At 40.7% G+C, this 25,012-nt stretch overlaps 10 protein-coding genes across 10 annotated transcripts; 7 read left to right on the top strand and 3 right to left on the bottom strand.

Annotated features, from left to right (window-relative positions):
• Positions 1-379: 379 nt before the first annotated feature.
• Positions 380-1,874, top strand: ATC70_002510 (uncharacterized protein; the record flags this gene model as incomplete). Its single annotated transcript, XM_064821884.1, has 2 exons — positions 380-1,379; positions 1,441-1,874. The coding sequence occupies 2 exons, from the start codon at positions 380-382 to the stop codon at positions 1,872-1,874; spliced, it is 1,434 nt and encodes a 477-aa protein (XP_064681570.1).
• A 179-nt stretch (positions 1,875-2,053) lies between these two features.
• Positions 2,054-4,374, bottom strand: ATC70_002509 (uncharacterized protein; the record flags this gene model as incomplete). Its single annotated transcript, XM_064821883.1, has 5 exons — positions 2,054-3,140; positions 3,194-3,291; positions 3,344-3,406; positions 3,462-3,682; positions 3,759-4,374. The coding sequence occupies 5 exons, from the start codon at positions 4,372-4,374 to the stop codon at positions 2,054-2,056; spliced, it is 2,085 nt and encodes a 694-aa protein (XP_064681569.1).
• A 3,036-nt stretch (positions 4,375-7,410) lies between these two features.
• Positions 7,411-8,142, top strand: MEX67_1 (nuclear mRNA export, poly(A)+RNA binding protein; the record flags this gene model as incomplete). Its single annotated transcript, XM_064821882.1, has 4 exons — positions 7,411-7,471; positions 7,526-7,630; positions 7,685-7,996; positions 8,057-8,142. The coding sequence occupies 4 exons, from the start codon at positions 7,411-7,413 to the stop codon at positions 8,140-8,142; spliced, it is 564 nt and encodes a 187-aa protein (XP_064681568.1).
• A 93-nt stretch (positions 8,143-8,235) lies between these two features.
• Positions 8,236-9,549, top strand: RPT4 (26S proteasome subunit rpt4; the record flags this gene model as incomplete). Its single annotated transcript, XM_064821881.1, has 5 exons — positions 8,236-8,316; positions 8,376-8,464; positions 8,527-8,666; positions 8,722-9,209; positions 9,271-9,549. 5 exons carry the CDS (start codon positions 8,236-8,238, stop codon positions 9,547-9,549), a joined length of 1,077 nt encoding a protein of 358 aa, XP_064681567.1.
• Positions 9,550-9,903: 354 nt separating this feature from the next.
• On the bottom strand, positions 9,904-10,510 carry NdufA8 (ndufa8, NADH-ubiquinone oxidoreductase complex I 19kd subunit; the record flags this gene model as incomplete). The annotated part of the gene is made up of 2 exons (XM_064821880.1): positions 9,904-10,308; positions 10,358-10,510. 2 exons carry the CDS (start codon positions 10,508-10,510, stop codon positions 9,904-9,906), a joined length of 558 nt encoding a protein of 185 aa, XP_064681566.1.
• A 2,228-nt stretch (positions 10,511-12,738) lies between these two features.
• ATC70_002505 (uncharacterized protein) lies at positions 12,739-13,345 on the top strand (the record flags this gene model as incomplete). Its single annotated transcript, XM_064821879.1, has 2 exons — positions 12,739-12,891; positions 12,941-13,345. 2 exons carry the CDS (start codon positions 12,739-12,741, stop codon positions 13,343-13,345), a joined length of 558 nt encoding a protein of 185 aa, XP_064681565.1.
• Positions 13,346-14,142: 797 nt separating this feature from the next.
• ATC70_002504 (uncharacterized protein) lies at positions 14,143-15,619 on the top strand (the record flags this gene model as incomplete). Its single annotated transcript, XM_064821878.1, has 3 exons — positions 14,143-14,703; positions 14,761-15,167; positions 15,226-15,619. The coding sequence occupies 3 exons, from the start codon at positions 14,143-14,145 to the stop codon at positions 15,617-15,619; spliced, it is 1,362 nt and encodes a 453-aa protein (XP_064681564.1).
• A 506-nt stretch (positions 15,620-16,125) lies between these two features.
• ATC70_002503 (uncharacterized protein) lies at positions 16,126-17,487 on the top strand (the record flags this gene model as incomplete). Its single annotated transcript, XM_064821877.1, has 1 exon — positions 16,126-17,487. The coding sequence occupies one exon, from the start codon at positions 16,126-16,128 to the stop codon at positions 17,485-17,487; it is 1,362 nt and encodes a 453-aa protein (XP_064681563.1).
• Positions 17,488-17,509: 22 nt separating this feature from the next.
• ini1 (Pre-mRNA-splicing factor ini1) lies at positions 17,510-18,367 on the bottom strand (the record flags this gene model as incomplete). Its single annotated transcript, XM_064821876.1, has 4 exons — positions 17,510-18,073; positions 18,131-18,199; positions 18,254-18,278; positions 18,339-18,367. 4 exons carry the CDS (start codon positions 18,365-18,367, stop codon positions 17,510-17,512), a joined length of 687 nt encoding a protein of 228 aa, XP_064681562.1.
• A 2,902-nt stretch (positions 18,368-21,269) lies between these two features.
• Positions 21,270-22,459, top strand: SKO1_2 (Transcription factor; the record flags this gene model as incomplete). The annotated part of the gene is made up of 3 exons (XM_064821875.1): positions 21,270-21,319; positions 21,379-22,097; positions 22,161-22,459. 3 exons carry the CDS (start codon positions 21,270-21,272, stop codon positions 22,457-22,459), a joined length of 1,068 nt encoding a protein of 355 aa, XP_064681561.1.
• Between the last annotated feature and the right edge of the window lie 2,553 nt (positions 22,460-25,012).

The raw sequence follows: 25,012 nt of genomic DNA, 5'->3' as shown, positions 1-25,012 counted from the left end.
ATGCAAAAACTGAAATGGATGTCGTAGACCACATTTACAACACGAATTAATTGGTCCTTCTCATTCATTGGCAAGCTATCAATGATCAAGTAAACTGTCATCTTGCTTCTTAAACCAATGTACATATGATAAACGTACAAGTGCATGCTAGAGGTCAACTTGCTCTGACTGCCTTCAAGGTAAGTTATGAAAAAACACACTATGATTGGGTCGGCACCGAAGATAACAAACGCGCTTATTTCCACACGAGATGAAGGGGCCCAAAGAAAATATTTTCTCTTCTCTTTTGTTCAACACAACTAATTGTAATGTAAGTAAGAAATTCACTACCTTGAATAAACGTAATGCTGATTATTTCACTCGTTTATCTCAAATAGTCATGGAAACAAACGAAGTAGTAGCCAATAATTGGGCCACTTTGAGTCCTAAGCGTGTTCCTAGTAATCAACAGGCTTTACCTGATAGCCCTGATTATATGGATAAATACAGCACGAATTCAGATGATCTTCGACCTACATCCAATTTGAACTCTTCGACATCATCCACCATCAACCATATTTTACACCAGCAAAACCTTGTTGTGGTTGGATCCCATGAAAAACCTATCACCTTGGGTCGTGGCGGTTCTAATACAATTAAAATTGGTCGCCGTAACAGACAGATTAGTCGTGTTCACGTTTCAATCGCTTTCAATAACGAAACAGAGCGGTTTGAGTTGACAGTTTTAGGATTGAATGGTGCTTGTGTCGATAACGTTTCATATGATCAGTATGGCGTTGCACCTCTCGAAGATAACAGTTTTATCGATGTCGTTGGTGATCAATTTCATTTCAAGATGCCTCCTCCACCTTCTTCAGTCAATTTTGCTGATAAAATTCAACAACAAATACAGCAGCAAGAGGTCAGTGAAGTTGTCATCAGAAAGAACACTGATATTCTCAGAGAATTGTCGCCAGAAGCAGAGCAACAGCAAGTGGAACTGATTGTCGAGGAAACAGCAGCACCATTACCCACCAAGGAAGAGATAGTTGAAGTTCCCCCAGTTGAGCAAACAGTCGCAACAACTACAATGGAAGAAAATGCACAAGAAGACGAAGCATTCTCCTCTGATTTGCTACCTGATGAAGCTCTTTCTCCAGTTGAAAAGGAATTATCACCTGAAATCAATGTAGATGAGGAAATTGTCTCACCAGTGAAACAAGAGATGGTTGCGCCTGTTGAAGAACCAAAGCCTGTTGAGAAGAAACTTAGCAAGAAAGAAATCAGAAGAGCGCTCAAGAGAGAGGACAAGAAGAAGGCTTTAATTTTGCAAGAAAAGAAGAAGCAACATCTCGAGGAAGATTCTAATGATTACGCTGAAGTCATTATTGATGCCCTTGGTAAAAACAGATATGGCTTTTGTGTGGGTTGCAAAACAGCACTAACATTGTATCATTACAGTCTTTTCACGCACATCGTCTATGCCTATCAGTGATATTTGCTCTCGTATTTTGAAGGCTAATCCAGCTTACGCTAAGGAATCTCGCGAAATCTGGATTGAACGCATCACCTCAGTATTGAAGGAAAGACCTTTCTTTGGCGAAATCCAACGTAAAGGCAAGACAGCAGATGGATCGCCCACCGAGAACCTGTACTACTACAACAGTGAATTGGATCCTGTCGAATGGCGTCGCGCAACATACACACAGGTCGGACGAAGTGCTCGCAAATGTACGTTGAAAGACAAGCAGTACTTTTGGAAGATCCCACCCAAGTTGGGTCGCCATAGAAGCTCTTACATTCCTCCCTCAGCATCTGATCTGAAAAGGCAAAGAGTAACTAACGACAAGGAGCAGCAAGATGAAAATGCTGATCCCAAAAAAATCAGATACTAATCACCATCATTTTGCTCGTATATATTCATAATCTCTCTCACTTCTCTACCGCTTTCACATATAACCTCACCTTTTCTTCTTCCTTTCTTATCATTGCTCTTTTCTTATATTTATAAATCTTTTTTCCCTTAATCTGTTGTATCAAAATGAAGAGACTTTATTCATGCTGACGATATTAATTAAAGCTTAGCATTGCTGTTCTTGTTCAAGATACAATCGGCAATATGCAATGCGATAGCCTCAGTTGTCACCATGGGATTGACGCCAGAAGCAGTTGGGAAGACAGAGGCATCAGCGACATACAAGTCTTTCACTTCCCAAGTCTCGCCTGTGGGCTTGACGACGGAGGTCTTTGGCGAGATACCCATGCGGTTGGAACCCATTTGATGAGCGCAAAAGACACCCGCACCTTCTTGGGGGAAGCCATACTTGGCGACTTGCTGCTTCCAAGCAATAAAGCGAGGATTATCCACGCGAGATTCTTCAGAATCCTTAAAGACAAATGGATCTACGCCGAATTGACCAGTCTGAACCTCACGAGCACCAGCAGCGACCAAGATATCAAGAGAACGCTCAATGCCAACAAGCAATGATTTGCGGTCGCGACTAGACAAGTTAAAATCAACAATGACATTGTCCTTGTCGTCATAACGAACCACACCAGTCGAGTCTTTATCACGAGACAAGATTAGGATGGGAGAACAGCGATCGTAGCGCATCATCAGTTCCTTATGGGCAGCAGCACCACGCCAAGGCAAAACTGTAGAGAAACTGCCCGGATGAAGACAGGGCACTTCCAGCTTGGCACCGTAACCATCATTGTCCACGTTTTCAGCGACACCACTGACAGCGGTCATAATGGAACCTTGGAAGGTACGAATTTCACGATCAAAGAAGCCAAACGTGATGGAACAAGGATGAAGTCTCAAGTAACGGCCAATGTTCTTGTTCTTGAGACCACTTCTCAACAGGACACCGGGTGATTGCAACGAACCAGCAGAAACAACCACTTGATTGGCCTTGATAGTGACCTTGCGGTCATAGTTGACCACACATTCGACACCAACAGCTCTGCCATTCTTTGTGATGACCTTGTTGACCTTTGTCTTGACCAAGAATTTGGCATTATGCTGGTTTGCGTCACGAAGCCAGGTGTTCATGGAACCATTTTTGATGCCTGCTCTACAGCCAGTGTAGCAAAATTCACATTCATGGGGCTTGCCGCCAGTGTTTTGAGGAATTTCAGAAACTGGATAACCGAGGATCCTTGATTCATTATTTGTAAGTAAGGGCCACATAGCATGTTCAAAAATACTTACTTGCAACCATCAATTAGGACCTGGTTGGATTTATTGTGCATGATGCCATCCGTGGTAGCACCGATTCTCTCGAAAACTCTGTCGAGATCATTGGCAAACTTTGTAATACAGTGAGTAATTGGGCTGATGGCTAGTGCTTTTCTACTCTACCTTTGGTGATAAAAAGTGCGACAAGCCTTGTTTAGCCCATTCCTCACGAACAAAGTGTTGGAGCTGTTGCATAAGAGTTAGTTACGGTACGCATGCAGTCAGTCACTGTATCAATTACCTTGAGAGATGCACACCAATTGACTGTAGTTCCACCACCAAAGACACTGCCGGCCAACATACTAATAGAACCTTCGTAACTGGGAGCAAACCCGCCATATTCATACAAATTTTCAAAGCCCTTGGATTCGTCAACGATGAATTCATCTTCATGATGATAAGCACCCTTTTCAACAACGAGGACTGATTTACCGGCTTTAGCTAACTGGCTAGCAACAACCCCTACAGGATAATGCAAAATCTTAATTTCTGTATACCTTACACAAAATAAATGCAATGCTTGGTTCAGCCTATTTACCGCCACCAGCACCGCTTCCAATAATAACAACATCAAACTCCATATTATCTTGCACCTGTTCAGGCTTCAACATGTCTAACCTGTCAGGCACATTTTCGTACTTTTGATCCTTGATCAAATCGTTGTAATGCATGGCAATGCCCAGATCCTTGGTGTGTGCAGCGTACGCAGGGTGGCAGGATAACGAGTGGAAGGTCTTGTATAGCAATCTTAATTGTGGCAAGAAAGAGTTTTTCCAGTTGATAAAGATAGCTTCACGTTCAGACAGGGAAAGGTTCTTGAACTCATCGAAATGACCCGTCAATGCAAATGTACCTGCGCGAGATGATAGCAACGAGAGCATCAATAAGAGCTCTTTGCGCTTGTCTGGTAACACGGTTCTGTTCACAAAACGCTTGATGGCCTCTAATGACTGAAGTGAAGTGCTGGTCAGTTGACAGAAAGTGCGGACCTGCTCTTCGGTGTGTGTGTCTTTCAGCTTTAAAACAAGTGCATCTTCTTGTTCTTTAGGAAGAGGTGCAATGAATGTGTCCAGAATGACTTTGAGTGTCTCTAGTTGACTTTCGTTGAATTCAATAGAAGGTGCGACACGGAAGCGAAAGGGATCTGCAGACATGTTTTGTGAAAAAAGAAAGAAAGGAGGCTATGGAACTGGATCTCTAAAGATTTCCCAGATCTGATTTATACTCTAATTTCATCACGTGTTTTGTGTGGGGATATAGCCTCTCACACATAAGTTTTAATTGACTCAATTTAGACGCACAGCAAGGCAATAGACCGCCAAGTTCTCATTGAATCCCACATTACCAAATACCATTCCCATCAGAAAACTAGACAACGTTTAAGCCCTTAATCCATTCAACTATTGATAGCAATCTGTTGACATGAATGAAATGCGAGCAACCGATCGAGCCGTAATCATTTATTGATCAGATATGGCTATTTTTTTTTGTCGTATGATGCATTGTATTTTGGTAGCTCCAACTATCTTGTGTTTATCCATAAAAAGAAAAAAAAACTGACAAATAATGGTCAAAATCGTAAATGTCAAGCAAATCTTGGTCCTTACATTAGCCCCTTCATAAACGTACAGCTCATTTTTGTATGTATCTTGCATCCTGAATGGGGTATGAGTCTTTACACGGCACTCAATCGCTTATGCGGATAACCCCAATCTATAATAGTATGATAGATTTGCCGGCTCCATAGCCAATGTTCAGTAGGTATACAGGATTCTCAAGTCAAGCTGATGAAGTAATTGCAATCATAGCAGCTCGTGTTGTCAATAGCAGTCGAATCAAATACTGAGTTGTGGAACTGATGCATGAAAACCCAAGATTTTATCATTAAAAGCCATTTTTTTAGGCATTATCTAATCAGCAGCATGTTTCTTCCGAGCGAAAAAAAGTTTGAGCCCACTATCTGTGCAAAAAGTGGCCTGCCCTGAAGATCAAAGTAAATCAGGGTTGGTACGGACTACCTTAAAATTTTTATGGACCGCCTACTGACTCCATACATATGGTACTTGAGCGCAATTTTAGGTATATTAATTCGTACAAGACAGAATGTTACATTTGTCTGTTTCCATAACGACGCACATGCTTACGGCCTAGTTTGCCATTGATTTACGTTGTTTGTATGTATACGGAGATGCTGTTTACTGATATCAGGCAATTATTTAACATTGAGTACCGAGCAAGGCTCAAAAAACCGTTGTTCGCATTTACAAGTATGCTGATGAGATCCTGAGCGAAGAAGGAAAACTACAAGCCTGAAATCATATCAAAGAGGATGCCCGCATTTGACCCAACCTTCAAATGAGGCTGGAGCTGATTGTTTGTGAAGATAGACGCACTCAAACTCTGCCAACTATTAATGATTTGGCAGCCATCATTCCTAATGAATATTCTGATACAAGCTTCAAAGATATCCTCATCACATACGGAAATAACTTTTCAGCCAGCAGCAATAGTCACTTTCAAATGAATCAATGAAACGCATACTGCCTACATGCCATGTTGAAATACTTCAAATCATAATTAGGAAGTTGCAATCACATATGTTTCAGTGGTGAGCCAGTCTGGCTGGCGTTGGCAAATATATAAATGCCCAAAGAAGGTAAAAAAAAGTACGTGTTTGTGATAACAGATAGGCCTTCTGACTTCATGATCCCCATTTAATCAGCATCGCAACCATCATTGTCATCATTAGAAAGGCATTTGGGCTAGCCAGCAGCACTGGTCGCCGCCGCCGCCCCCACCAAAATTTATTTAAACTCAAGTCCTCTTTTACTATTCAAGATTGGCCAGATTATGTCTTTTTTCGACTTCTTTAAACTATTTTGTACGATTCGACTATGTAAAGTGTGATGATCATCCTACGCTTCCTAATACATTCTTGGAGTACTTTTCAAGACGCTTCCAATGATACTAAGCAAAATAGATGTTTTGACTGAACTTATTGTGCAATTTCAGAAAATATGAAATGAGGTTTTTGACCAAAATAGCCATATTTTGCATATGAAAACCTCATAAAAGTGGTTTCAGTGGTTGCTTTGGATCGAGAGAAACATTTTGATTTGATATATACCATAGTAAAAGTCTCCATTATCAAGATAAAAAATGCGATCGTTTGATTTTTGATGAAAACCATGAGGGGTATCTCATGCTTTTTGGTCGATTTTTGGCCATGTTTTTTGGGGCCCCAAAAAGTTGAGCAAAGGTGCCAGGATGTTATTACTACTCAAGTACAATTGTTTGGTATCATTCCAGTAGGTCAGAGAGGTCTACATGGCAAGATATTAAGGCTTGAAAACGGCCAAATTTGGTTGTGTTTCATACATTTGGTTGTCAACAGGCACATTTTTGTCATGATACAAAGGCGAAAAGACATTGAATGCGTTAATCTAGATTTAGGGCATGTTGCCAAATATTCAACTGGAAATATTAGTTTGAAGGGCACTGTTGTATCGCTGCATTATGGCACAATAATACAGTCTATTAGCCATGTGATGGCGGTTGTAAGACAGGCTGGAGATTTTAGGGGCATTGGATAGTCTGCATGTAGTAAAAACTTTACTATAAAATTAGCTCAAATATAGGTAATTCATAACTCGGTAGCCCAAATTACTAAATGGTCCGTATCGTACCCAAAGTAAGTTAGAGCCCTCTACCATTGCTTCGCGGATCAAACTTCTTCCTTTCGATATTGCGGTTGCTATGCAACATGTATGCTGCTATGCCATGAAATTCAGTTACCATGTGGTTCCAAGAGGCATAACTGCCATATTGTGTAGATAGTCATTCTATAGGTTATGATAGACATCTAAGGTAGATCAACATCAAAGTCAAGCAAAACAATAGGCCATTGCACCAATGGCAGCGCTTTGCCGCTTAGCATGAAAGCACCTTCAGGTATACAGTTGTTTCATAGTTTTCTCCTTGAAACACATTGCAAGTTTCGAATAAGAAGGGTGAAGGGACTCGATGATTGACAATGGCTCCAAACTTCGACTGAATGGATTTGCTCAGGTGAGCTTTTTTAACATGCGATGACGTTGTGTGATTGTTTGCGGATGTTTGCACTATATTTAAAAATCTCGCAATTCCAACAATTCCTTGACCTCTATCACAATCTTTTATTATCTTGAATCATGTCGAGTACAAATCCACCTAAAGCAAGAAGAATCGCAGTACTTGGAGCTCGTGCTGTTGGTGAGTACAAAGGCAAAGGGTGAATGCTGCAAACATACACTCAATATCAACCAGGCAAATCATCGTTGGTCATCCAGTTTTGCGAGAATCATTTTGTAGATAGCTATTATCCCACCATTGAAAACACTTTCACAAAGACTATCAAATACAGAGGAAATGGTAATATAGACTAGTGATGGTAATAATGAGTACTGAGGTGGCGGCTTTATACAGAGTATAGTGTGGAAATCATGGATACAGCTGGCCAGGATGAATACTCTATTTTATCATCTCATCATGCATCTAGCATGAATGGATACGTTCTTGTGTATTCCATTTCCTCAAGATCCAGCTTCGATATGGTCAAGATTATCCGCGACAAGATTTTGGATTTCACAGGATTAGAAAGTGTGCCTTGTGTGATTGTGGGCAACAAGTCTGATTTGAACATTCAGAGACAAGTTACTTTGGAGGAGGGTAAAGAGCTGGGCCAACAATGGCAATGTCCCACCATTGAGACTTCAGCCAAGCACGATGAAAATGTCTGTAAGTTTGCATGTTGTACCTGAAAAAGATGCTCTATTAAGCTAATTTGAATTACTCCAGCTAAAATATTTGATTTGCTTATCGCTCAAATTGAAAATGCTAATAAACCCCCCACAGAAGAAAAAGGCGGATGCACTATTTCGTAATACCAACTAATAAAATGCTGAATTTAAGCTTTTCTTTTTTTTTTCTTTTTTTTTTTTTTTTGCACTCTTTCTCTTTTCTCTATATCAGTATCAATGACAACGCATCATGATAATTTAGATAGACTGCTACTGGTCTTTGTTCATGGATTCAGGGGCACTGATACAAGTTTTAAAGCAAGTAGAGCGTTGATTATCAAGGCGAGCATAATGTTTTAACAATAGGTATTTTGCAGGACTTCCCCAATAGACTCCAGACGATATTGACGAATACAGTCAAAGCAGATGTCAGCGCCATCGTATATCCATCATACAAAACTGCTGGGTAAATAGTGCAGAGGCAGCAACCATCAAATATTATGGCTTACAAACCGATGCATATCATAGGGATCTCAAAGTTGCCGTGGAAAATTTTTCTGGATGGTTATGCCAACAGGTATCTGATATAAAGAAGGAGATGGATAGATTGGAGAGCTCTGGCAAAATCATGGTTGTTCTGCTAGGCCATTCTATGGGAGGCATTGTCTGTAAGTCTTCATGGATAACGTGCAATGGATTCGATAACCTAACTCTCTCTAATAGCTGCAGAGACGATATTAAAGTTTCACAACAACAGCAATGACTGTGCGGATCAATTACAAGGAGCCAAAATCATCGGCATGCTTGCTTTCGATACACCCTTTTATTCAATCAACCAAAACTTTGTGGCAGAGAAAGCGTGGTCTAGTGTTGATCAGGTTCGAGGATTGGGTAGTTTGTGGAACACAGGTGCGGCTACTGTAACAGCAGCTACAGCAACTAGAGCAATTACTGCCAATAATCATAGCAGTGCAGCAGGTCGAGGTGGCGGTGGCAGTGCCAAAAAATGGGGATTATTTGCTGGCGTTGTGGGGGCAGCTGCTATAGGCGCAGCTGCTTACATTGCCCGTGATAAGATTCAGACGTCTTTGGCAGATGCGTACGATCAGTTGACATTCATCAGTGACCTGACAGATATGAATGGCTGTGATGAGAGAGTAAAGAAATTATTGGAGATACCCGACATGTTTTTCAAATGCTTCTATGTCCAAGTAAGTCATCAACAATAGAACCAATGTACGGATGGCTAATCACTCTTGTGTTGATATATAGTTAAATGAGCTGGGCAACGACCATAGGCCCAAGACATTCATTAAACTACCACCCGAAGATATTGCATATTTATTTGTGCCTATACCATCCTCTGCTGATAACGAAATTGCTGCACACACCAGTATGTTTAATCCTAAAAAGACAGATCATTACTATGAGTTGGGGAGCGATTCGCTATCTCTGATCAGCGAAATGGTCGCTCGTTTTCAACGCAAAAACGCCGTGCCATTGATCCTCTCAAAAGAAGATACTGAACAACAGCCCCAGGGGCAGCAATAAACCAAATTTTTGCTAATATATCCTCAATAAAGCTTAGACGATTATTCCTTCATGGCACCTGTAATTCTTAGTACTGTATATCAACGAACTTTACATTGTGTAAGTGTGGTGGCAGAAGTTTATTATAGAGAAAATAGCTGTGATGTTGTTACACTCCTAACACTACTACTACACGTCAAGTACATTGGATCTTGCCAGAATTATGCAATGTCGATAGTATAAGTGGTTGTTATAGAGAAGAAAGTAGAGCAAATAGTGTTCAAGCATCATGTTTATTATAATTAAAAGGTCAATTACCAACAAGACGCATGAATAGTATGTGATGAGGTACCAAAATCAATGTGGTTACAGTACTTAGATACCATAAGCGGTCTTGGCGGAGGCAAAGGAGGTGTTGATTTGAGCGACCAAAGCATTGGCAGCAGTCAAGTGAGAAGCAGGAGTCTTGGCGATGAGGCAAGTGTCCAATGTCTTGGTTTGAGTATCCAAGTTCTTGATGTCGCTCTTGACCAAGGCAGTAGCCAAAAGAATGGCATCAAACTCGGGCTTCTTGGTGACAATGGAAGACAAGGCAGCAGTAACTTGAGGAACAAGAGTGTTGACAGTGGCAATAACAGCATCAGCTTCTTCGGCAGTGACGGTACCAGCAACTGCACAGCAGTCAGTACCGGCCTTCTTGAGGCGAGTCTCAAGAACTTGCTCCTTGTTGTGAACAGCCAAAGCACCAGAGTAACCAGCAGATCTAGTGAAGTTATCGACCTGTTGCATATTAGTTAAACAGCACTTTTGAGTAGAAAAAGGTACTTACATCAGTCTTGACAATGGCAAGTTGAGCAGCAACAGAATTGATATCATCAATACAGAGCTGAACAGGAGCAGAGACGGCTCTCTTGTCGAGGGCAGCAGCATTGGCAGAGAGAGCAAGAGCAGCAGCAATGATTAAAGTGGAGAAGGCGCGCATTTCGAAGATGATTGAGTAGATTGTTTGATGAGGTTTTTTGAGAAATGGAGACAGATTTCACTGTATTTATAGCAAATTGTAATTCTCATAAAGCTTTTAATGAATACGTTTCGTACACAAGTACACACGGAAGCGCGTATAGCATGTGCATGAAGCACTGATATCACGAAAGGTCTATTGAGAACAGCAAATGTATTCAGAATTTCTGTCAAACGAGAAAAAAAAATTGCTCAAAGATGCACTTTGACTTGCCTCACATCTATCACAGATAAAATATGGGGCCTCATGTGGCATTCACGTCAGGCAAATTGAGCACCAAACTGATTTTCGATCATTCAGATGACCTGCACCAGGTCATGCTTGTTCTCTAGGCAAAGAAGCTTAGTCGAAAATGAATGAGGGGAGGAGAAATCAAGGAAGGCTTTGATGGTGAGGGCGCACATCGATCCGATCAAGCGTTACTAAGTTGTGCTCCTGGAAAAAACACACAAGCTTCTACATCGGTCTGCTTTGTATTCAATTCAATTTCCAATTTCAATGTATTTTGATGATGGCAGCTTTGATTGATCTAAATTGGCAAATGTAGAATGAAACAAGCCAGTACTGATGGTCGTGTTACATTCAACCCTTACTTGCTCAGAGCTCAGGAAGTTGATCACAAAATGCAAACAGGTATATTTAGACGAAAATGTTAACAAATCAATTACTGCTGGATCCAGACTTTGCAAGATATTTACAGCCCTAGTCTCTTAAATGAGAAGCTACGTGTGCGAATTTTCCTTCAGATTCAAATAAATTATGATTTTCTCAGGCACAACAGTAAGTAATTTGATGCTAGCTACAGTGTAAACGCAAGTATTTGGTTTTGAAAACGTACAAATGTTAGAAAAGGTTGTTGACATAAATTGCAGGAGTGCAATTTTCTACCGAAATTGATTCCACTGCAACAAAGGGGATCGAAATGTGAAGAGCAAGACGGCGCCTCTTTAGCTGAATACCTCGCCAAACTGACGATTGACATTGCAGACATAACCCTTTTGTTGCGGCGTATCGTAAACAATGCTCAAGTAGCGTAAAATGCACAGAAATAAGTACATACTTCGTACCACTGAGAATATTTTCAATGGTCAGTGCAACGTTTGAATTTATTTGGAGGCCAATTGGAGATGTTCCCCTGTCCATCAATGTTACTTTAAGTGTGATTTTGTGCCTGTATTTATGGTAAATATGTACCGAAATCCCTATTTAATGTTCTGTCGGTTACACGATTCCTGCATTATATCTGATCGCAAGGCGGTACCTGAGTGTATATTGAGGAACCCCAATTTAAACATGCCATAATTGCCCTCGTAAAACCAGCGCGCAATATGTATGTGTGTGTATCTCTCACTGTGCGTGTGTGTTTGAGATATATAACATGTACTCTTCCATACATTCTATTCTGCGTTTTGCAATGTAGAACAGCTAAGTTCATTAAGCATGGTTTCCATATGGCTTTCAATAAACTTATTATGAGGTACTGTGATCAATCGCTTTTTTTTGAATGTATTCAGGGTTGTTCTTTATATCTTTCTCGAATCGTCGTAAAGAATCGTATCTTGATGTTATTGCAATCTCTAGTAATAAGATCCTCACAAGCAACCCAGTAGTAGCTTACATACTTTAAAGCATAATCTTTCCGATTCCATCAAATGCGCCGCTGTATATTTCGCGTAGACATATTGTATACCTAATGAAATAAGATTGAATGTTCACAATACAAACTATCCGAGACAGGAGGTCATGCCTTTGATTGTGTGCCTCTCTATTAAACACAAAACAGCCCCATCTAAAGACGAATGTTGTTGTAATACAGAAAAGCTACAAAGACAAGCACCTTTTCCCTGATGCAGTTAAACAACCATACAGCTGGATCAATCCCATTATACAAATAGCACGTATCTTTTGTGTGTCATTGAGACAAGGTCATATGAACCTCGTCGAGTCAATTACTTTCATGTATTGTGGTTTGACGTGCGTGAATTCCACATGTATCGTTTCTTTTGAGTATCCCTATAGTAACATTGTTATGCATCTAATTATTACAAGGTGTACAAAGCAATAACTGCACACTCGACAGATGGAATTTGTCTCTGACAGATTCATGAACAATTTTGCTATAAATACAGTGAAATCTGTCTCCATTTCTCAAAAAACCTCATCAAACAATCTACTCAATCATCTTCGAAATGCGCGCCTTCTCCACTTTAATCATTGCTGCTGCTCTTGCTCTCTCTGCCAATGCTGCTGCCCTCGACAAGAGAGCCGTCTCTGCTCCTGTTCAGCTCTGTATTGATGATATCAATTCTGTTGCTGCTCAACTTGCCATTGTCAAGACTGATGTAAGTACCTTTTTCTACTCAAAAGTGCTGTTTAACTAATATGCAACAGGTCGATAACTTCACTAGATCTGCTGGTTACTCTGGTGCTTTGGCTGTTCACAACAAGGAGCAAGTTCTTGAGACTCGCCTCAAGAAGGCCGGTACTGACTGCTGTGCAGTTGCTGGTACCGTCACTGCCGAAGAAGCTGATGCTGTTATTGCCACTGTCAACACTCTTGTTCCTCAAGTTACTGCTGCCTTGTCTTCCATTGTCACCAAGAAGCCCGAGTTTGATGCCATTCTTTTGGCTACTGCCTTGGTCAAGAGCGACATCAAGAACTTGGATACTCAAACCAAGACATTGGACACTTGCCTCATCGCCAAGACTCCTGCTTCTCACTTGACTGCTGCCAATGCTTTGGTCGCTCAAATCAACACCTCCTTTGCCTCCGCCAAGACCGCTTATGGTATCTAAGTACTGTAACCACATTGATTTTGGTACCTCATCACATACTATTCATGCGTCTTGTTGGTAATTGACCTTTTAATTATAATAAACATGATGCTTGAAAGCTAAATTATTTGGAGCGATTGATCTTATTCCATTTGATATGCGATGGTCCTAAAGGATTTCAGAGTAAAAACCATAATCTGTACATGAGTTATAAAGTTTTTACTACTAAGCAATGGATCTAAATACCCGCATCAGCTGAAAGACGCTCTAAAAACTACTAATCGTGATGCAAACGGCATGTTCGACTTCGCTGACATCGATATTATAGCCCTTTTCTTCCAAGTTAATGGCAATGTCCCTTCACCGTTCTCATTTGCCAAAACTTAATTCTCTGTGTTAAATATGTTTGCATAGTATCCTACAAAGAGCGCAAATCTATGCTAATAGACTAAATGTTAGGGAGCTTGTATTGACGTTTTGGAGCGACTATGCAGGATGAAGGAGACGCTGTATTGCTTGAGAGATTAAGGCACACGCCCAAAGGAATCTGGATCAAATTTCTCTGCTTTCTTCCATACCCTGATAGCAAGGATTTGAGATGCACTCAATGAAGCAAATAACTAATAACACTGGAATTCACTATTTCTTCTATGGTAGATTAAATCTACATTGGTATTCTATGATGGGCAAGACACCCTTAAACAGCCAAGTGCACACTCAAACAAACGTCACTTTGCTGGTATGCTACTTTCACATCGTTCTTGAACATTCTATCAATTCATTTTTTTCTCTCAATTCTCTCTCTCATACACTACAAAATGCCTTTGGATTACAGTAAATGGGATAACCTCGAGTTGTCTGATGACTCGGATATTGAAGTCCACCCCAATGTCGATAAGCGCTCTATGATCAAATGGAAACAAGAAGCTATTCATCGTGAACGTGCTGAGCGCAAAGCCAAAATCGAATATCTTACACAGTTTGTGCCTCAGCAAGAAAACGTATTGAAGAAGGTGCAGGAACTCACTAGCATGCTCAAGAACACCGAGGATGATTTGGCTGGCATTAAGAAGGTGGTTCAGGTGCTTGATCAGCAACAAACAGAAGCTGATCCTCATATGAAGGTGCCCTCTGCCGGTGGCAAAGAAATGGATGTCGCTCAAGTATTCTCGGCAATGAAGACTCAAATCGCTGCTGGTTTAGCATCCAACACTCCTGCTGAAGTGAAAAAGACACTACTCGAAAGATTCAACCAGACAGAAGCTACTGTTCAAAAGACGGTTACGGAGGCATCGCGCGAGTTGGCTAAACTGAACGAAGAGAGCCAAAAGAAGATGACTAGTGAAAACATGTTTACATCAGAGAAATCAAACAAAACAGTAAGTACAAAATGGCCGGCTTTTGCTGCTGGTTTGCTCATATATGCTGTATGTTAGATCCTCAATAAGCCAAAGCCTTTGCCCAAGAAGACCGACAAGAAGACGGAGAAGAAGAAGGTGGTAGAGACCTTGAATCCCAACTCGACCATGAAGGATTTGACCCTACACGATACCAGCAACGATGCCGACAACGAGGGCGATGATGATGAGGAAGAGGAGGATATTGAGATGTCACCCGAAGCTACAAGGTTCTCCAAGATCAAAGGGTTCGAAGACAGTTACACATATCTTAAAAATCATCCCAGCATTATCAACGAGAAGAGCTCTGATTCTATCCTGGGCCAAGCTTTCACTGCACAACTCAAGGGCGACGAAGCCTACGCTAAAAACTGTGTCATTCAATCTTTGATGATCCAATACTGCGGTCAATTAGGGAAGGATGGTGTCAGCCTTTTCTTTTCTCGGTAAGTAAGCCAAGAGATGTTTATATAGATGGTTGTGGTTAACACGCAACCCTGTTAGCATGAGCGCACCCAATACCCAAGGCCGCAAGATGTTCTTTGATGATGTCGAAAAGACATACTCTCGTATTCAAACTCGTTGTGCCGAAATTGCAGCTGAAGAAGTAACAGAGGACAATGGCGTCGAGACAATCCAGCTTCAACCCATGGGCGATGGCACTCAATTGACCATTCGTGTGCCAGAGCCTGAGCATGTCGAAGCCTACAAAGTGTTTACTGCCATGCCTCCCAAATTCCAAGATGCGCTCAAGACAAAAAAGTTGGACGAGATCAACAAGGTGCTGGAGAAGATTGCTGTACCTGAAGCCGAGCAATTAGTGCAATTGTGCTCTGAATATGGGTTTTTGGATGTCGAAGGCGAGGTGATTGACGAAACTCAACAGCAAAAGCAATGATATGTTAAATCTACATAATAAAACATGCTGTGAAATCATGCTGTACAAGCAAGACATAGATTTGGGTACATTGGCCTGAGGATGATGGGATGATCTATAAGTCACTTAAAGTGACGTCTTGCAAAGATTGTGTCCCTTCTTTCTTTTTCCCCACCCTTCTTTATAACAGCGTTATAGCCCAGTCAGGCCTTTTTTTTATTTTGACATATTTTCCTTCCCTGCATCGCCTACCAAAGAGATTATCAGGTCTAATCCCTTTTGCTTACACACATCATTGAAAGAAAACCATGCGAAGGCTCTGGCATCGATTGAACAGCGTGCCGAGTCAAACAAGATGTATATACTGCAATACCCTGTCTCGAAATGTGATACTTCCATCCTTACTGTCACGGGCGGCCCCTCTCTTTCCACTCGAGCTATTTCGACCTTACAGCAGTAGCAATAACGGCAGCGACAGTAGCATTAGCACGACTGATGATTCAACACAAAAGCCGCACACAAATTTGATGGCAAATGTACAAGACATTGAGCTGTCGATGCGTCGAAACAAGGCGACACTGATTGCTGATTTCTACCGCTCCCTGTCAACGCAAGACATTGATCGAATATGGCCCTTGTATACATACCTTTACAACAATGACTACCTGAGCTGTCTGACACGAAAAAACTATCACAACCTATTTGTATATACGATTCGATCTCGAGCATCCCAAAAGAACCTGCACCGATTGAACGCCCTGGTAGATGATATGAGGCAGCGCGGCTTCTCGTTACGGCTGTCAGAATACAACAGTTTGATCAATTGGGTGGGCGGAAAGACGGTGCCTCACAAGCATCCTCATCACTTGATAGATGCACTTCAGTTATTCGACGAAATGCAGCAACCTTATAGAATAGACGAGAATACGGGCGAGAAAATCGAAAAGGATGTGGTGCAGCCCAACGTAACGACATTCAACTCGCTAATACACATTGCAGCTCAACTCTTGGACCTACGAACTGCTCAAAAGCTCTACCACGACATGGTGTCAAGAGGTCTTCAGCCGGACCAGTTCACTTATTCCACCTTGCTGCATGCCATGGGTAAAATGGGCGATGTGGATGGCATTGATCGCATGCTGGAAGATGTGCAATCAAGCGGATTAAACAAAGTCATGAATACAACAGTTATTTGGAATGTGGTGATGACAGGCTACGCTTGCAACGGGGCAAAGGATCGAGCTTACAACATGTTTAAGCGCATGCTGAAAAGTCAAAGGAGGAGCGGAAGAAGGCCGTTAAACAAGACAGCAGCACCGGTCGTGGATGCGGAGAGCTTTAGGATATACATCGACATGATGCTGCATGACGATAAACGGAATGAGGCCATTTCAACACTGTACTCGATGAAGGATGTCGGCGTGCAGCCTATCATCACTATATACAACACGCTGTTCAGTTCGTTTATGAGTCAAGAACCTCGTTTTGGGCCGGCCGACATCGACACATCTAACGACCATCACGACGAGGAGGGCGATCCTCAGCGGAAACAAAATTTAGACACTTTAGAAAAAATATATCAACATATGAAAGACACTCAAGTAAAGCCGAATTCGGAAACAATGTATACCCTCGTATCCGCTTTTCTTGATTTAGGTGATACCAAAGCTGCTTTGGAAGTATTTGTTCATCTTAGCACCCGCCACAACAACACCACCACTCCCCCCACTGAACATCATGCTGAAAAACCAAACGTACGTTCCAATTCCGTCGCGACACTGGCAAGAGATCGCTTGTCAAGAATGGACCGCAGTGAGCCAGCTAAAATTGAGCCAAATCCTGAATTGCTGGAAAGGTTGAATAGTATTTTAGCGAAATCCAATGTATAGTAATATCAATAAACTTTGCTTTTTATTCCAACAAGTCCTGTACTATCTTTTCAGCTACTTTGATCGCTGTCTCATCAATACTGAATTCGTCCGTGTTGATGATCAATAGCTGGTCGACTGTTTCGTCATGTTTGCTTTGATTCAGGTACTCGGGCCACACAATCTTATCAAAGTAGCCAGGTGGATCTACCCAGTACCCCTCTAATGTATGGTATCCTTGCCGCTTTTCTCTTCTTAGTTTTAAAGTCTCGTAAGAAGCTTTGAAGCCTATTTTGCAATCCAGTTGTTGAGAGACATTGTCGCTGCTGTAAAGCAGGAATCCATCCACAAAAACAAATGTGACATGAGCGTGTTTCTCTAGCAATGGGGCCAGTATGTCTCGTAGTTTGGCAGATGCTTCCTGGCTGATGAGAGTGGATCCATCGTGTACATTGCTTTCTTCGTTTGACTGGAAGCCACTGGGCAGCTGTCCACTGTGTTTCTTTGCGTATTCTATATTGCGTGCAAATGCATTAAAATCGACGGATTCAGGGCAATCCCAGTTGGCTAGGTTCGTCTTGGGATCAATAGGAACTAGTTTTTCAGGCTATAGCTAGCAATTCATTATCGTAACTCATTGCAAACCGTATCTAGTGTGATATACCTTGTAATAGTCATCTTGGTAGATGATGGCCGTGTTTTTGAGTATCTGACGAAGGATACGTGTTGCTGTCTATTTCGAAGCTCATTAGCCATTTGAAAATAATCGATAGAAGCTGGTGCTTACCGTCTTTCCAGAGCAAGAAGGTCCGCTATGTAGAAATTACTATTATCAACTTACTTTGCTGTCTTTTGGAGCTAAAGCTACATACCCTATACCAATAGTAAATACTTTTGTCATGACAGTAAGAAGCAAACTTCTTGTATCTGACTTTTATTTCCGCTTGTAAAAGTATCAGCCTGACCAAGCCTTCATGACAAGAAAGCGGCATGGATCACTGCCACCAGCCAAAAACTATTAAATCGCCGATTACAAAAAACCAGTTCAAGATTGGACAGATTTGATTATTTTCGACTCGTTTTCAATTATTTTGTAGAATTCGACTATGTAAACTGTGCTGGTCATCCCATGCTCCCTTAAGCTTTCTTGGAGTACTTTTCAAGGCGCATCTAATGGTGCTACCTATGAAACATGTTTTGAACAAGCTTACCGAGCAATATTGGAAAATATGAAATGAGGTTTTTGACCAAAATGTCGAGATTTTACATACAAAGATATCACAAAAGTTGTTTCAGGGGTTGCGCTGAATTCGTATTAGCATTTTGATTTAATAGAAATCATAATAAAAGTGTTCAATTTTAAGGTCAAAAATGCGATCGTTTGATTTTCGTTAAAATTCATGAGGCATTTCTCATGGTTTAAAGCCGATTTTCGGCGATCCCAAAAAAGTTGAGCAAAGGTGTCAGAAATTTAGTGCTAGATTAGAGCAATTGTTTGGTACCATTTTGGCGGTTCAAAGAGGCTTACAGCGCGAGAAATCGCGGCTCAAAGCCATCTAAATTGCAGTGTTTATCGCTTACTTTTGAGTAGTGAGAGGTAATGCAAGTGTGCTGTTTGCTTGTTTATGAATTGACCCCGTCGATATAGACGTATAGCATCGCGTAAGAGCCTCATACACTTATACAGGCCATTTATAGAAGGATTTATGATGGTAATGAAGAGTTAGACTTTCTGAATATTATACATTTTGTAACAACGAATATCCAGTCAGCATCTAATGTATGATATGAACTCCATCACATCGTGGTGCATTCCATCGGTTCTAGCATGGTCTGTCTTATTAGAGTCAAGCAAACGAATTGCCAATAATTGCGTGCGACTGGTTCTGTCCAACTGATTCTTCGACAGGTATTGCTTGTCAAACAAGTCGAACGGCGCCAATGTTCAAACCATTGTTTATATGTGTGATTGTGATCACAAACAAAGTACTTTTTGTTTGAATAACAATGCCTTCGAAGAAATTGATGTCAAACTTCCCTTACTTTCCGTAATAAAAACAGTTGCGTCTTCTGGCCGTTCGTCAGATGACCCTTAGATCATTACCAGGTAAATCAATGGTATTCTGGCCATCATATAGATTTTACAAACATTCAACCGTTCGTGTTTCAATTTGCAATGACGGTAAAACTGACAGCTACCATAATTGAGCGATTGATGATTTACAGATGCCGATTGTTTCTTTTATATGCGATGAGTGCACCCATCTCAACATAAATTATACGTTGCCCTTAATGCGGTGATTAGGGATCCCGACGTAGCTTTTCATGTTTCTTTTTGTCTTCATAATATAAAAACCCATATTTCGCCTGATCAACTTAACCAAAACGAATCCTAAACATTCAACGGGGAGCAAAGTAAGTAAACTTTTTGCTGCTCACGCTTGTATTTAATAAGATGATGCCATTGACTTTTGATTTGGTATGTATATCTTTCTGTATTGAGAAACACTATACATCGAATGTGCCCGTTGAAAGACGGAGCCTTACACTTATAATTGATTTATACAGTTTTTGTAAATTATGACCTCACTTGCACCGATTCCGATCATTTATATACATCGCATGTGTTACTCGCAGGGGCTATGGCATTTAGGACATGCAAAGCAAAAGTCGTTGCAGAGAATTCAACGTACCCCTTTCTCAATTACCAAATATGGAAATTGTTTGACAGGTTTGCGATACAGCCTATGCTTTCTTGCCCAAAGCCAAATGGGTTCCCATTTTTGCTGACGCTGTGTATGACTATATCTATCCCACTATCCTCACCATCTATTTGCTATTGTATCAATTACTATAAAATGACTATCAAGTCAAATAAGGCAACGTTTCGGTTTCATATTAATACAAGAAACCCAAATTGAAGGTGTGATATGAGTGCAGGGTCACTGTTGCTCAAAATATCTCTCGAGATGAAGGGCCCCCCCCGACTTGATGTCTTGATGTCCATGAATCCTTATCTCCCCCCAAAATAGAATGGAAGTATACTTATATTTCGTTACCGAGACCTGCTTTTTCACATATATCTAATACATTTGTCGTAAATGTGGCGTGCCTTTTGCCCTTTACTTGTAAAAAGGGAGTTATCTCGTTGTGATCTCGAAATTTCTATTTCTTATCAGTGATCTCTCAAGGATTTTATGTACACGTTGCACACTAAATTTCTTTCGGTGTTTTCCCGCTCGCCTAAGAGAAAATGGAAACGTTTTTTTCGAGTGATTTAGATGCCGAATAGCAATTCACTTTACTATTGTAACATTCTTTCTATGTAGAATGCATATAAAGTTTTTTGTAGTTGTTCAATATATACGAAAAAAAAGGAAAAGGACGATCTACCAAATCATTCATTTTAAAGTTTGTTGCTAGGCGACGCATAGGCTAATTTTCTGATTCAAGCTGTCAAGAGTCCACCATGATGAAAAATGCGCATGCCAAATGTACGTCATGCAATCAAAATGTCTTTACCATAAATATGAAAGCTTTGCTGAGTCTTGTTTCGAACCAACTTGTAGCTTTGCAACAGTCATACATGTGATGAAACCTTGGAATGTCTTACTGTGATGAATCTCATCATTCGTGGTAGGTTTCTCCTACGCGGGGCTTGATAGGCTAAATGCGAAATTGAGACTCGTCTCAAATCATGTATATATAAACAGATACAAATCACCCCCCCCACCTCCCATCTTTTCTCTTCTTGATTTCTACATATAAATCGAAATATATATTCACACATAAATACATACAACATGCCTGGTATTCCTAAACAAAGAGTAACCATCATCGGTTCTGGTAACTGGTAAAGTGTAACATGACTTATGCATTGATAAGCGCCTGTATATTCAACATTTGACGTAGGGGTTCTTCTATTGCTCGTGTCTGTGCTCAAAACACTATCAGACATCCCGAGCTCTTTGAACGCGAAGTGCGTATGTGGGTGTTTGAGGAAAAAATTGACGGCAAAAACTTGACCGATATCATCAACGAAAAGCATGAAAACGTTAAATATCTCCCTGGTATCAATCTCGGTGAAAACGTTGTGGCTGTCCCCGATGTCCAAGAAGCAGCCAGAGGAGCCAATGTCCTTGTCTTTGTCTTGCCTCATCAATTCGTATACAAAGTTTGTGAGTCTCTCCGTGGCGTTCTTGACAAGGATTGCAGAGCCATCTCCTTGATCAAGGGTTTGGATTATAGAAACAACAACCTGCTTATCTTTTCTGAAGAAATCGAAAAGATTTTGGGTATCCACTGTGCTGCTTTGAGTGGTGCCAACATTGCTAGTGAAGTTGCTGAAGAACAATTTGGCGAGACTACCATTGCCTGTAGAGATCCCAAGGACGGTGAAATCTTTTACAGACTCTTCCATACTGACTACTTTGATGTCAATGTCATTGGTGATTGGAGAGGTCTCCAAGTTTGTGGTGCTTTGAAGAACGTTGTCGCTCTCGGCGCTGGTATCTGCGACGGTCTTCACTATGGTAACAACACCAAATCAGCTGTCATTCGTCGTGGTTTGCTCGAAATGAGAAAGTTTGGTAAGACCTTCTTTGGTGGTGTTCATACTGAAACCTATTTCGGTAAGTTTTAAAATGCATGAATCTACAAGCGAGCTGAATAACTAAGACATGCAATTATAATAGAGTCTTGTGGCGTTGCTGATCTCATTACCACTTGCGCTGGTGGTCGTAATAGAAAGGTAGCCGCTGCCTTCATTAAATCTGGCAAGAGCATCGAGGAAATTGAAAAGGAAATGTTGAATGGTCAAAAACTTCAAGGTACTACCACATCTCAAGAAGTCTATCATTTCTTGTCTGCTAGAAACATGACACAAGAGTTCCCTCTCATGACTGCAATCTACCGTGTTGTTTATGAACATGCTCCTCCTGAGAGCATTGCTCTTGATCTTCGTACTCGCAATGTCAAGGTTGACATGGAGTAAATCATTTCTCTCCATTTTACGCATTAATCTGTCTAATATCTTACCAATTTTTTATATATATTTTTCCTCCCTCTCCTCCTTCCCTTGAAAATACAACGCAATATTAACCCTTCATCTCAAGCACTCCCTCTTCATTGTGAATAAAATTAAGAAAAATGCATCAAATCAATATTATAAAGCATGGGTTCTTTCTTTTTTTCGTGTTACCAACGCTTGTGATGTTTATCTGATGCAATGTTTGATCGCATGGGAGATAGATGATTGGATGTGGTCCGAGAGTGCAACTGCTATCGCGTTTGCCTGGCCTAGTAAAAGGGATAGAGCCTTCTTGGTGATTGCTATCAATCCATCAAACCTCTTACCATCGATGTATACCTATTTTATTTCAATGATGCCACTTTTTCCACCATCGATAAGCAAATCAGCAATCATCAACAGATCGGCCCGATTTAGCAATGTGCGAGCAGAGGCGTATAAGGACAGAAAGGGCCCGGATGGCAGAAGATGGTGCCTGATTTCGTTGATTTGCTTCCATGCATACATTATTCTGGAAAACCAACCTACAAACGGCGCTTATGGGCATTTGCAAGTGCACATACAGCTACTGAAGGAACACTTCTATGACTCACATCTCGGCTATCTCCAAATCAAGTTATCTTGAAAAGATACAAGTTGAGATGAATACGAGACATTTTTTTTTTGTTCAGCTGCATTTTAATGAACATGGAAATTGCCCATTATTTTTGTTTCAATTTTGGACCGCTGCTAAGCTGATTTGAATGATATTGATTCATATGCTTAATCGTTGTAGATCATCCCAGATGGCAATGGGGAGGGGGGTTGGGGGAGGGGTTTAGCCCCTCCACCAAGAAAGATGCAAAGCTAGGGTAATCAGGCACCTAATCCAATACTTGGTAACATTATGAGGGCTTGATCGCAGCGTAGCGAAGGTACAAAGCCATAGTATTCAGCAGCAAATTCGATTTCTCATTCCCTAAATTAACAATTGATTGTTTGAAATCTACTTATATAGCAAATTTTTATTGTTACTGATTTGAAATGTCTACGGCGACAGACCGCAGGGCTACACCGTCGTCGAGCGTAGCGAGATTGCATTTAATTCAATATTTGGTAATATTAGTCTTAATGGTTTTTACCGTAGCCGAACAAAGATGCAAAGCCATAGTATTCAACAAGCAGCAAATCCGGGTTTTCATTTTCATTGTTAATAGGCTTACCATCAACATATCGTATCAAAATTTGCATGAATCAGCTTTATCAAAACCAATATGTCTCCTATTCGAATTAAAAATTGTTCAAGCTACAGAACTGCCTTCCCAGCAAATTGTTACTACCAAAGATGTGATTTATGCCGTGTAAATAAACTCTATAAAGCAATACATAACCAAATCTGACAGCTTTCAAGCCCTCGTATTTTAACATGTACACTTTTCTGAGCCGCCGAAATGACACCAAACAATTGTACTTCCGTAGTAGTAACTTTCTGACACGTTTGCTCAACTTTTTTAGCCAAAAAAAAACATGGCCAAAAATCGACCAAAAAGCATGAGGGGTACCTCATGGTTTTCACCGAAAATCAAACGATAGCATTTTTCACCTTGAAAATGAAGACTTTTACTATGGTATATATTAATTCAAAACGTTTCTCTTGATCCAAAGCAACCTCTGAAACCACTTTTATGAGGTTTTCATATGCAAAATATGGCTATTTTCGCAAAAAACCTCATTTCAAATTTTATTAGATTGCTCAACAACTTCAGTCAAAACACTTATTACAGTTAGCACCATTGGAAGCGCCTTGAAAAGTACTCTAAGAATGTATTAGGAAGCGTAGGGTGATCATCACAGTTTATATAGTCGAATTTCATAAAATAGTTTAAAGAAGTCGAAAAAAGACGAAATCTGTCCAATCTTAAACATGAAAAAATAAACTGAGTTTGAATTATTTTTGGCGGCAGCTTGCTGTTGGCTGACCTAAATGTCTTTCTGTTGATGACAATGATGATTGCGATGCTGATTAAATGGGGATCATGGAATTGAAAGGGCAATTGCTTAGCGCAAATACTATTTCGAGGAACTTTACCTCAAAAAGGTGTCTTTTTCAATGACAATATCTCGAAAAAGTCGCTGTAGATCTTACACAAGTCCTATATTTACTTATGACCAGTTTTAAATCGCCATCTTATTAAAGGCATCAGCAGCAGCGATTGATACGACAATTCTATTATCAGAAAATAGCGGTTGTGATGTACAAATGCTGCATAAAACTTGAATTTTCTTTCATATTGTCCCAATAATAGGCTTCGTTTGATATCAGTGTAAGCAAGAAGGATACTGAGGAAGATACCTCCTCTCCTCCTCCTCCAGGCTCTGATATTACCTTTCTTTTACTAATAGTTAGTTGTTTAAAATCTACTTAATATACCAAAATTTTATTATATCTAATTTAAAATGTCTTCAGCGAAAGCCCACAGGGCGACGCCGTCTTCGAGCGTAGCGAGATTGACTGGCTAGTAGTCATATGTTGAGTAG

This window comes from Mucor velutinosus (assembly GCF_035048745.1).
Source record: "Mucor velutinosus strain NIH1002 chromosome Unknown tig00000093, whole genome shotgun sequence".
NCBI classification, from domain to species: domain Eukaryota; kingdom Fungi; phylum Mucoromycota; class Mucoromycetes; order Mucorales; family Mucoraceae; genus Mucor; species Mucor velutinosus.
Note: the sequence above shows the minus strand (reverse complement) of the source record. Positions and strands in the feature narration are given on the sequence as shown.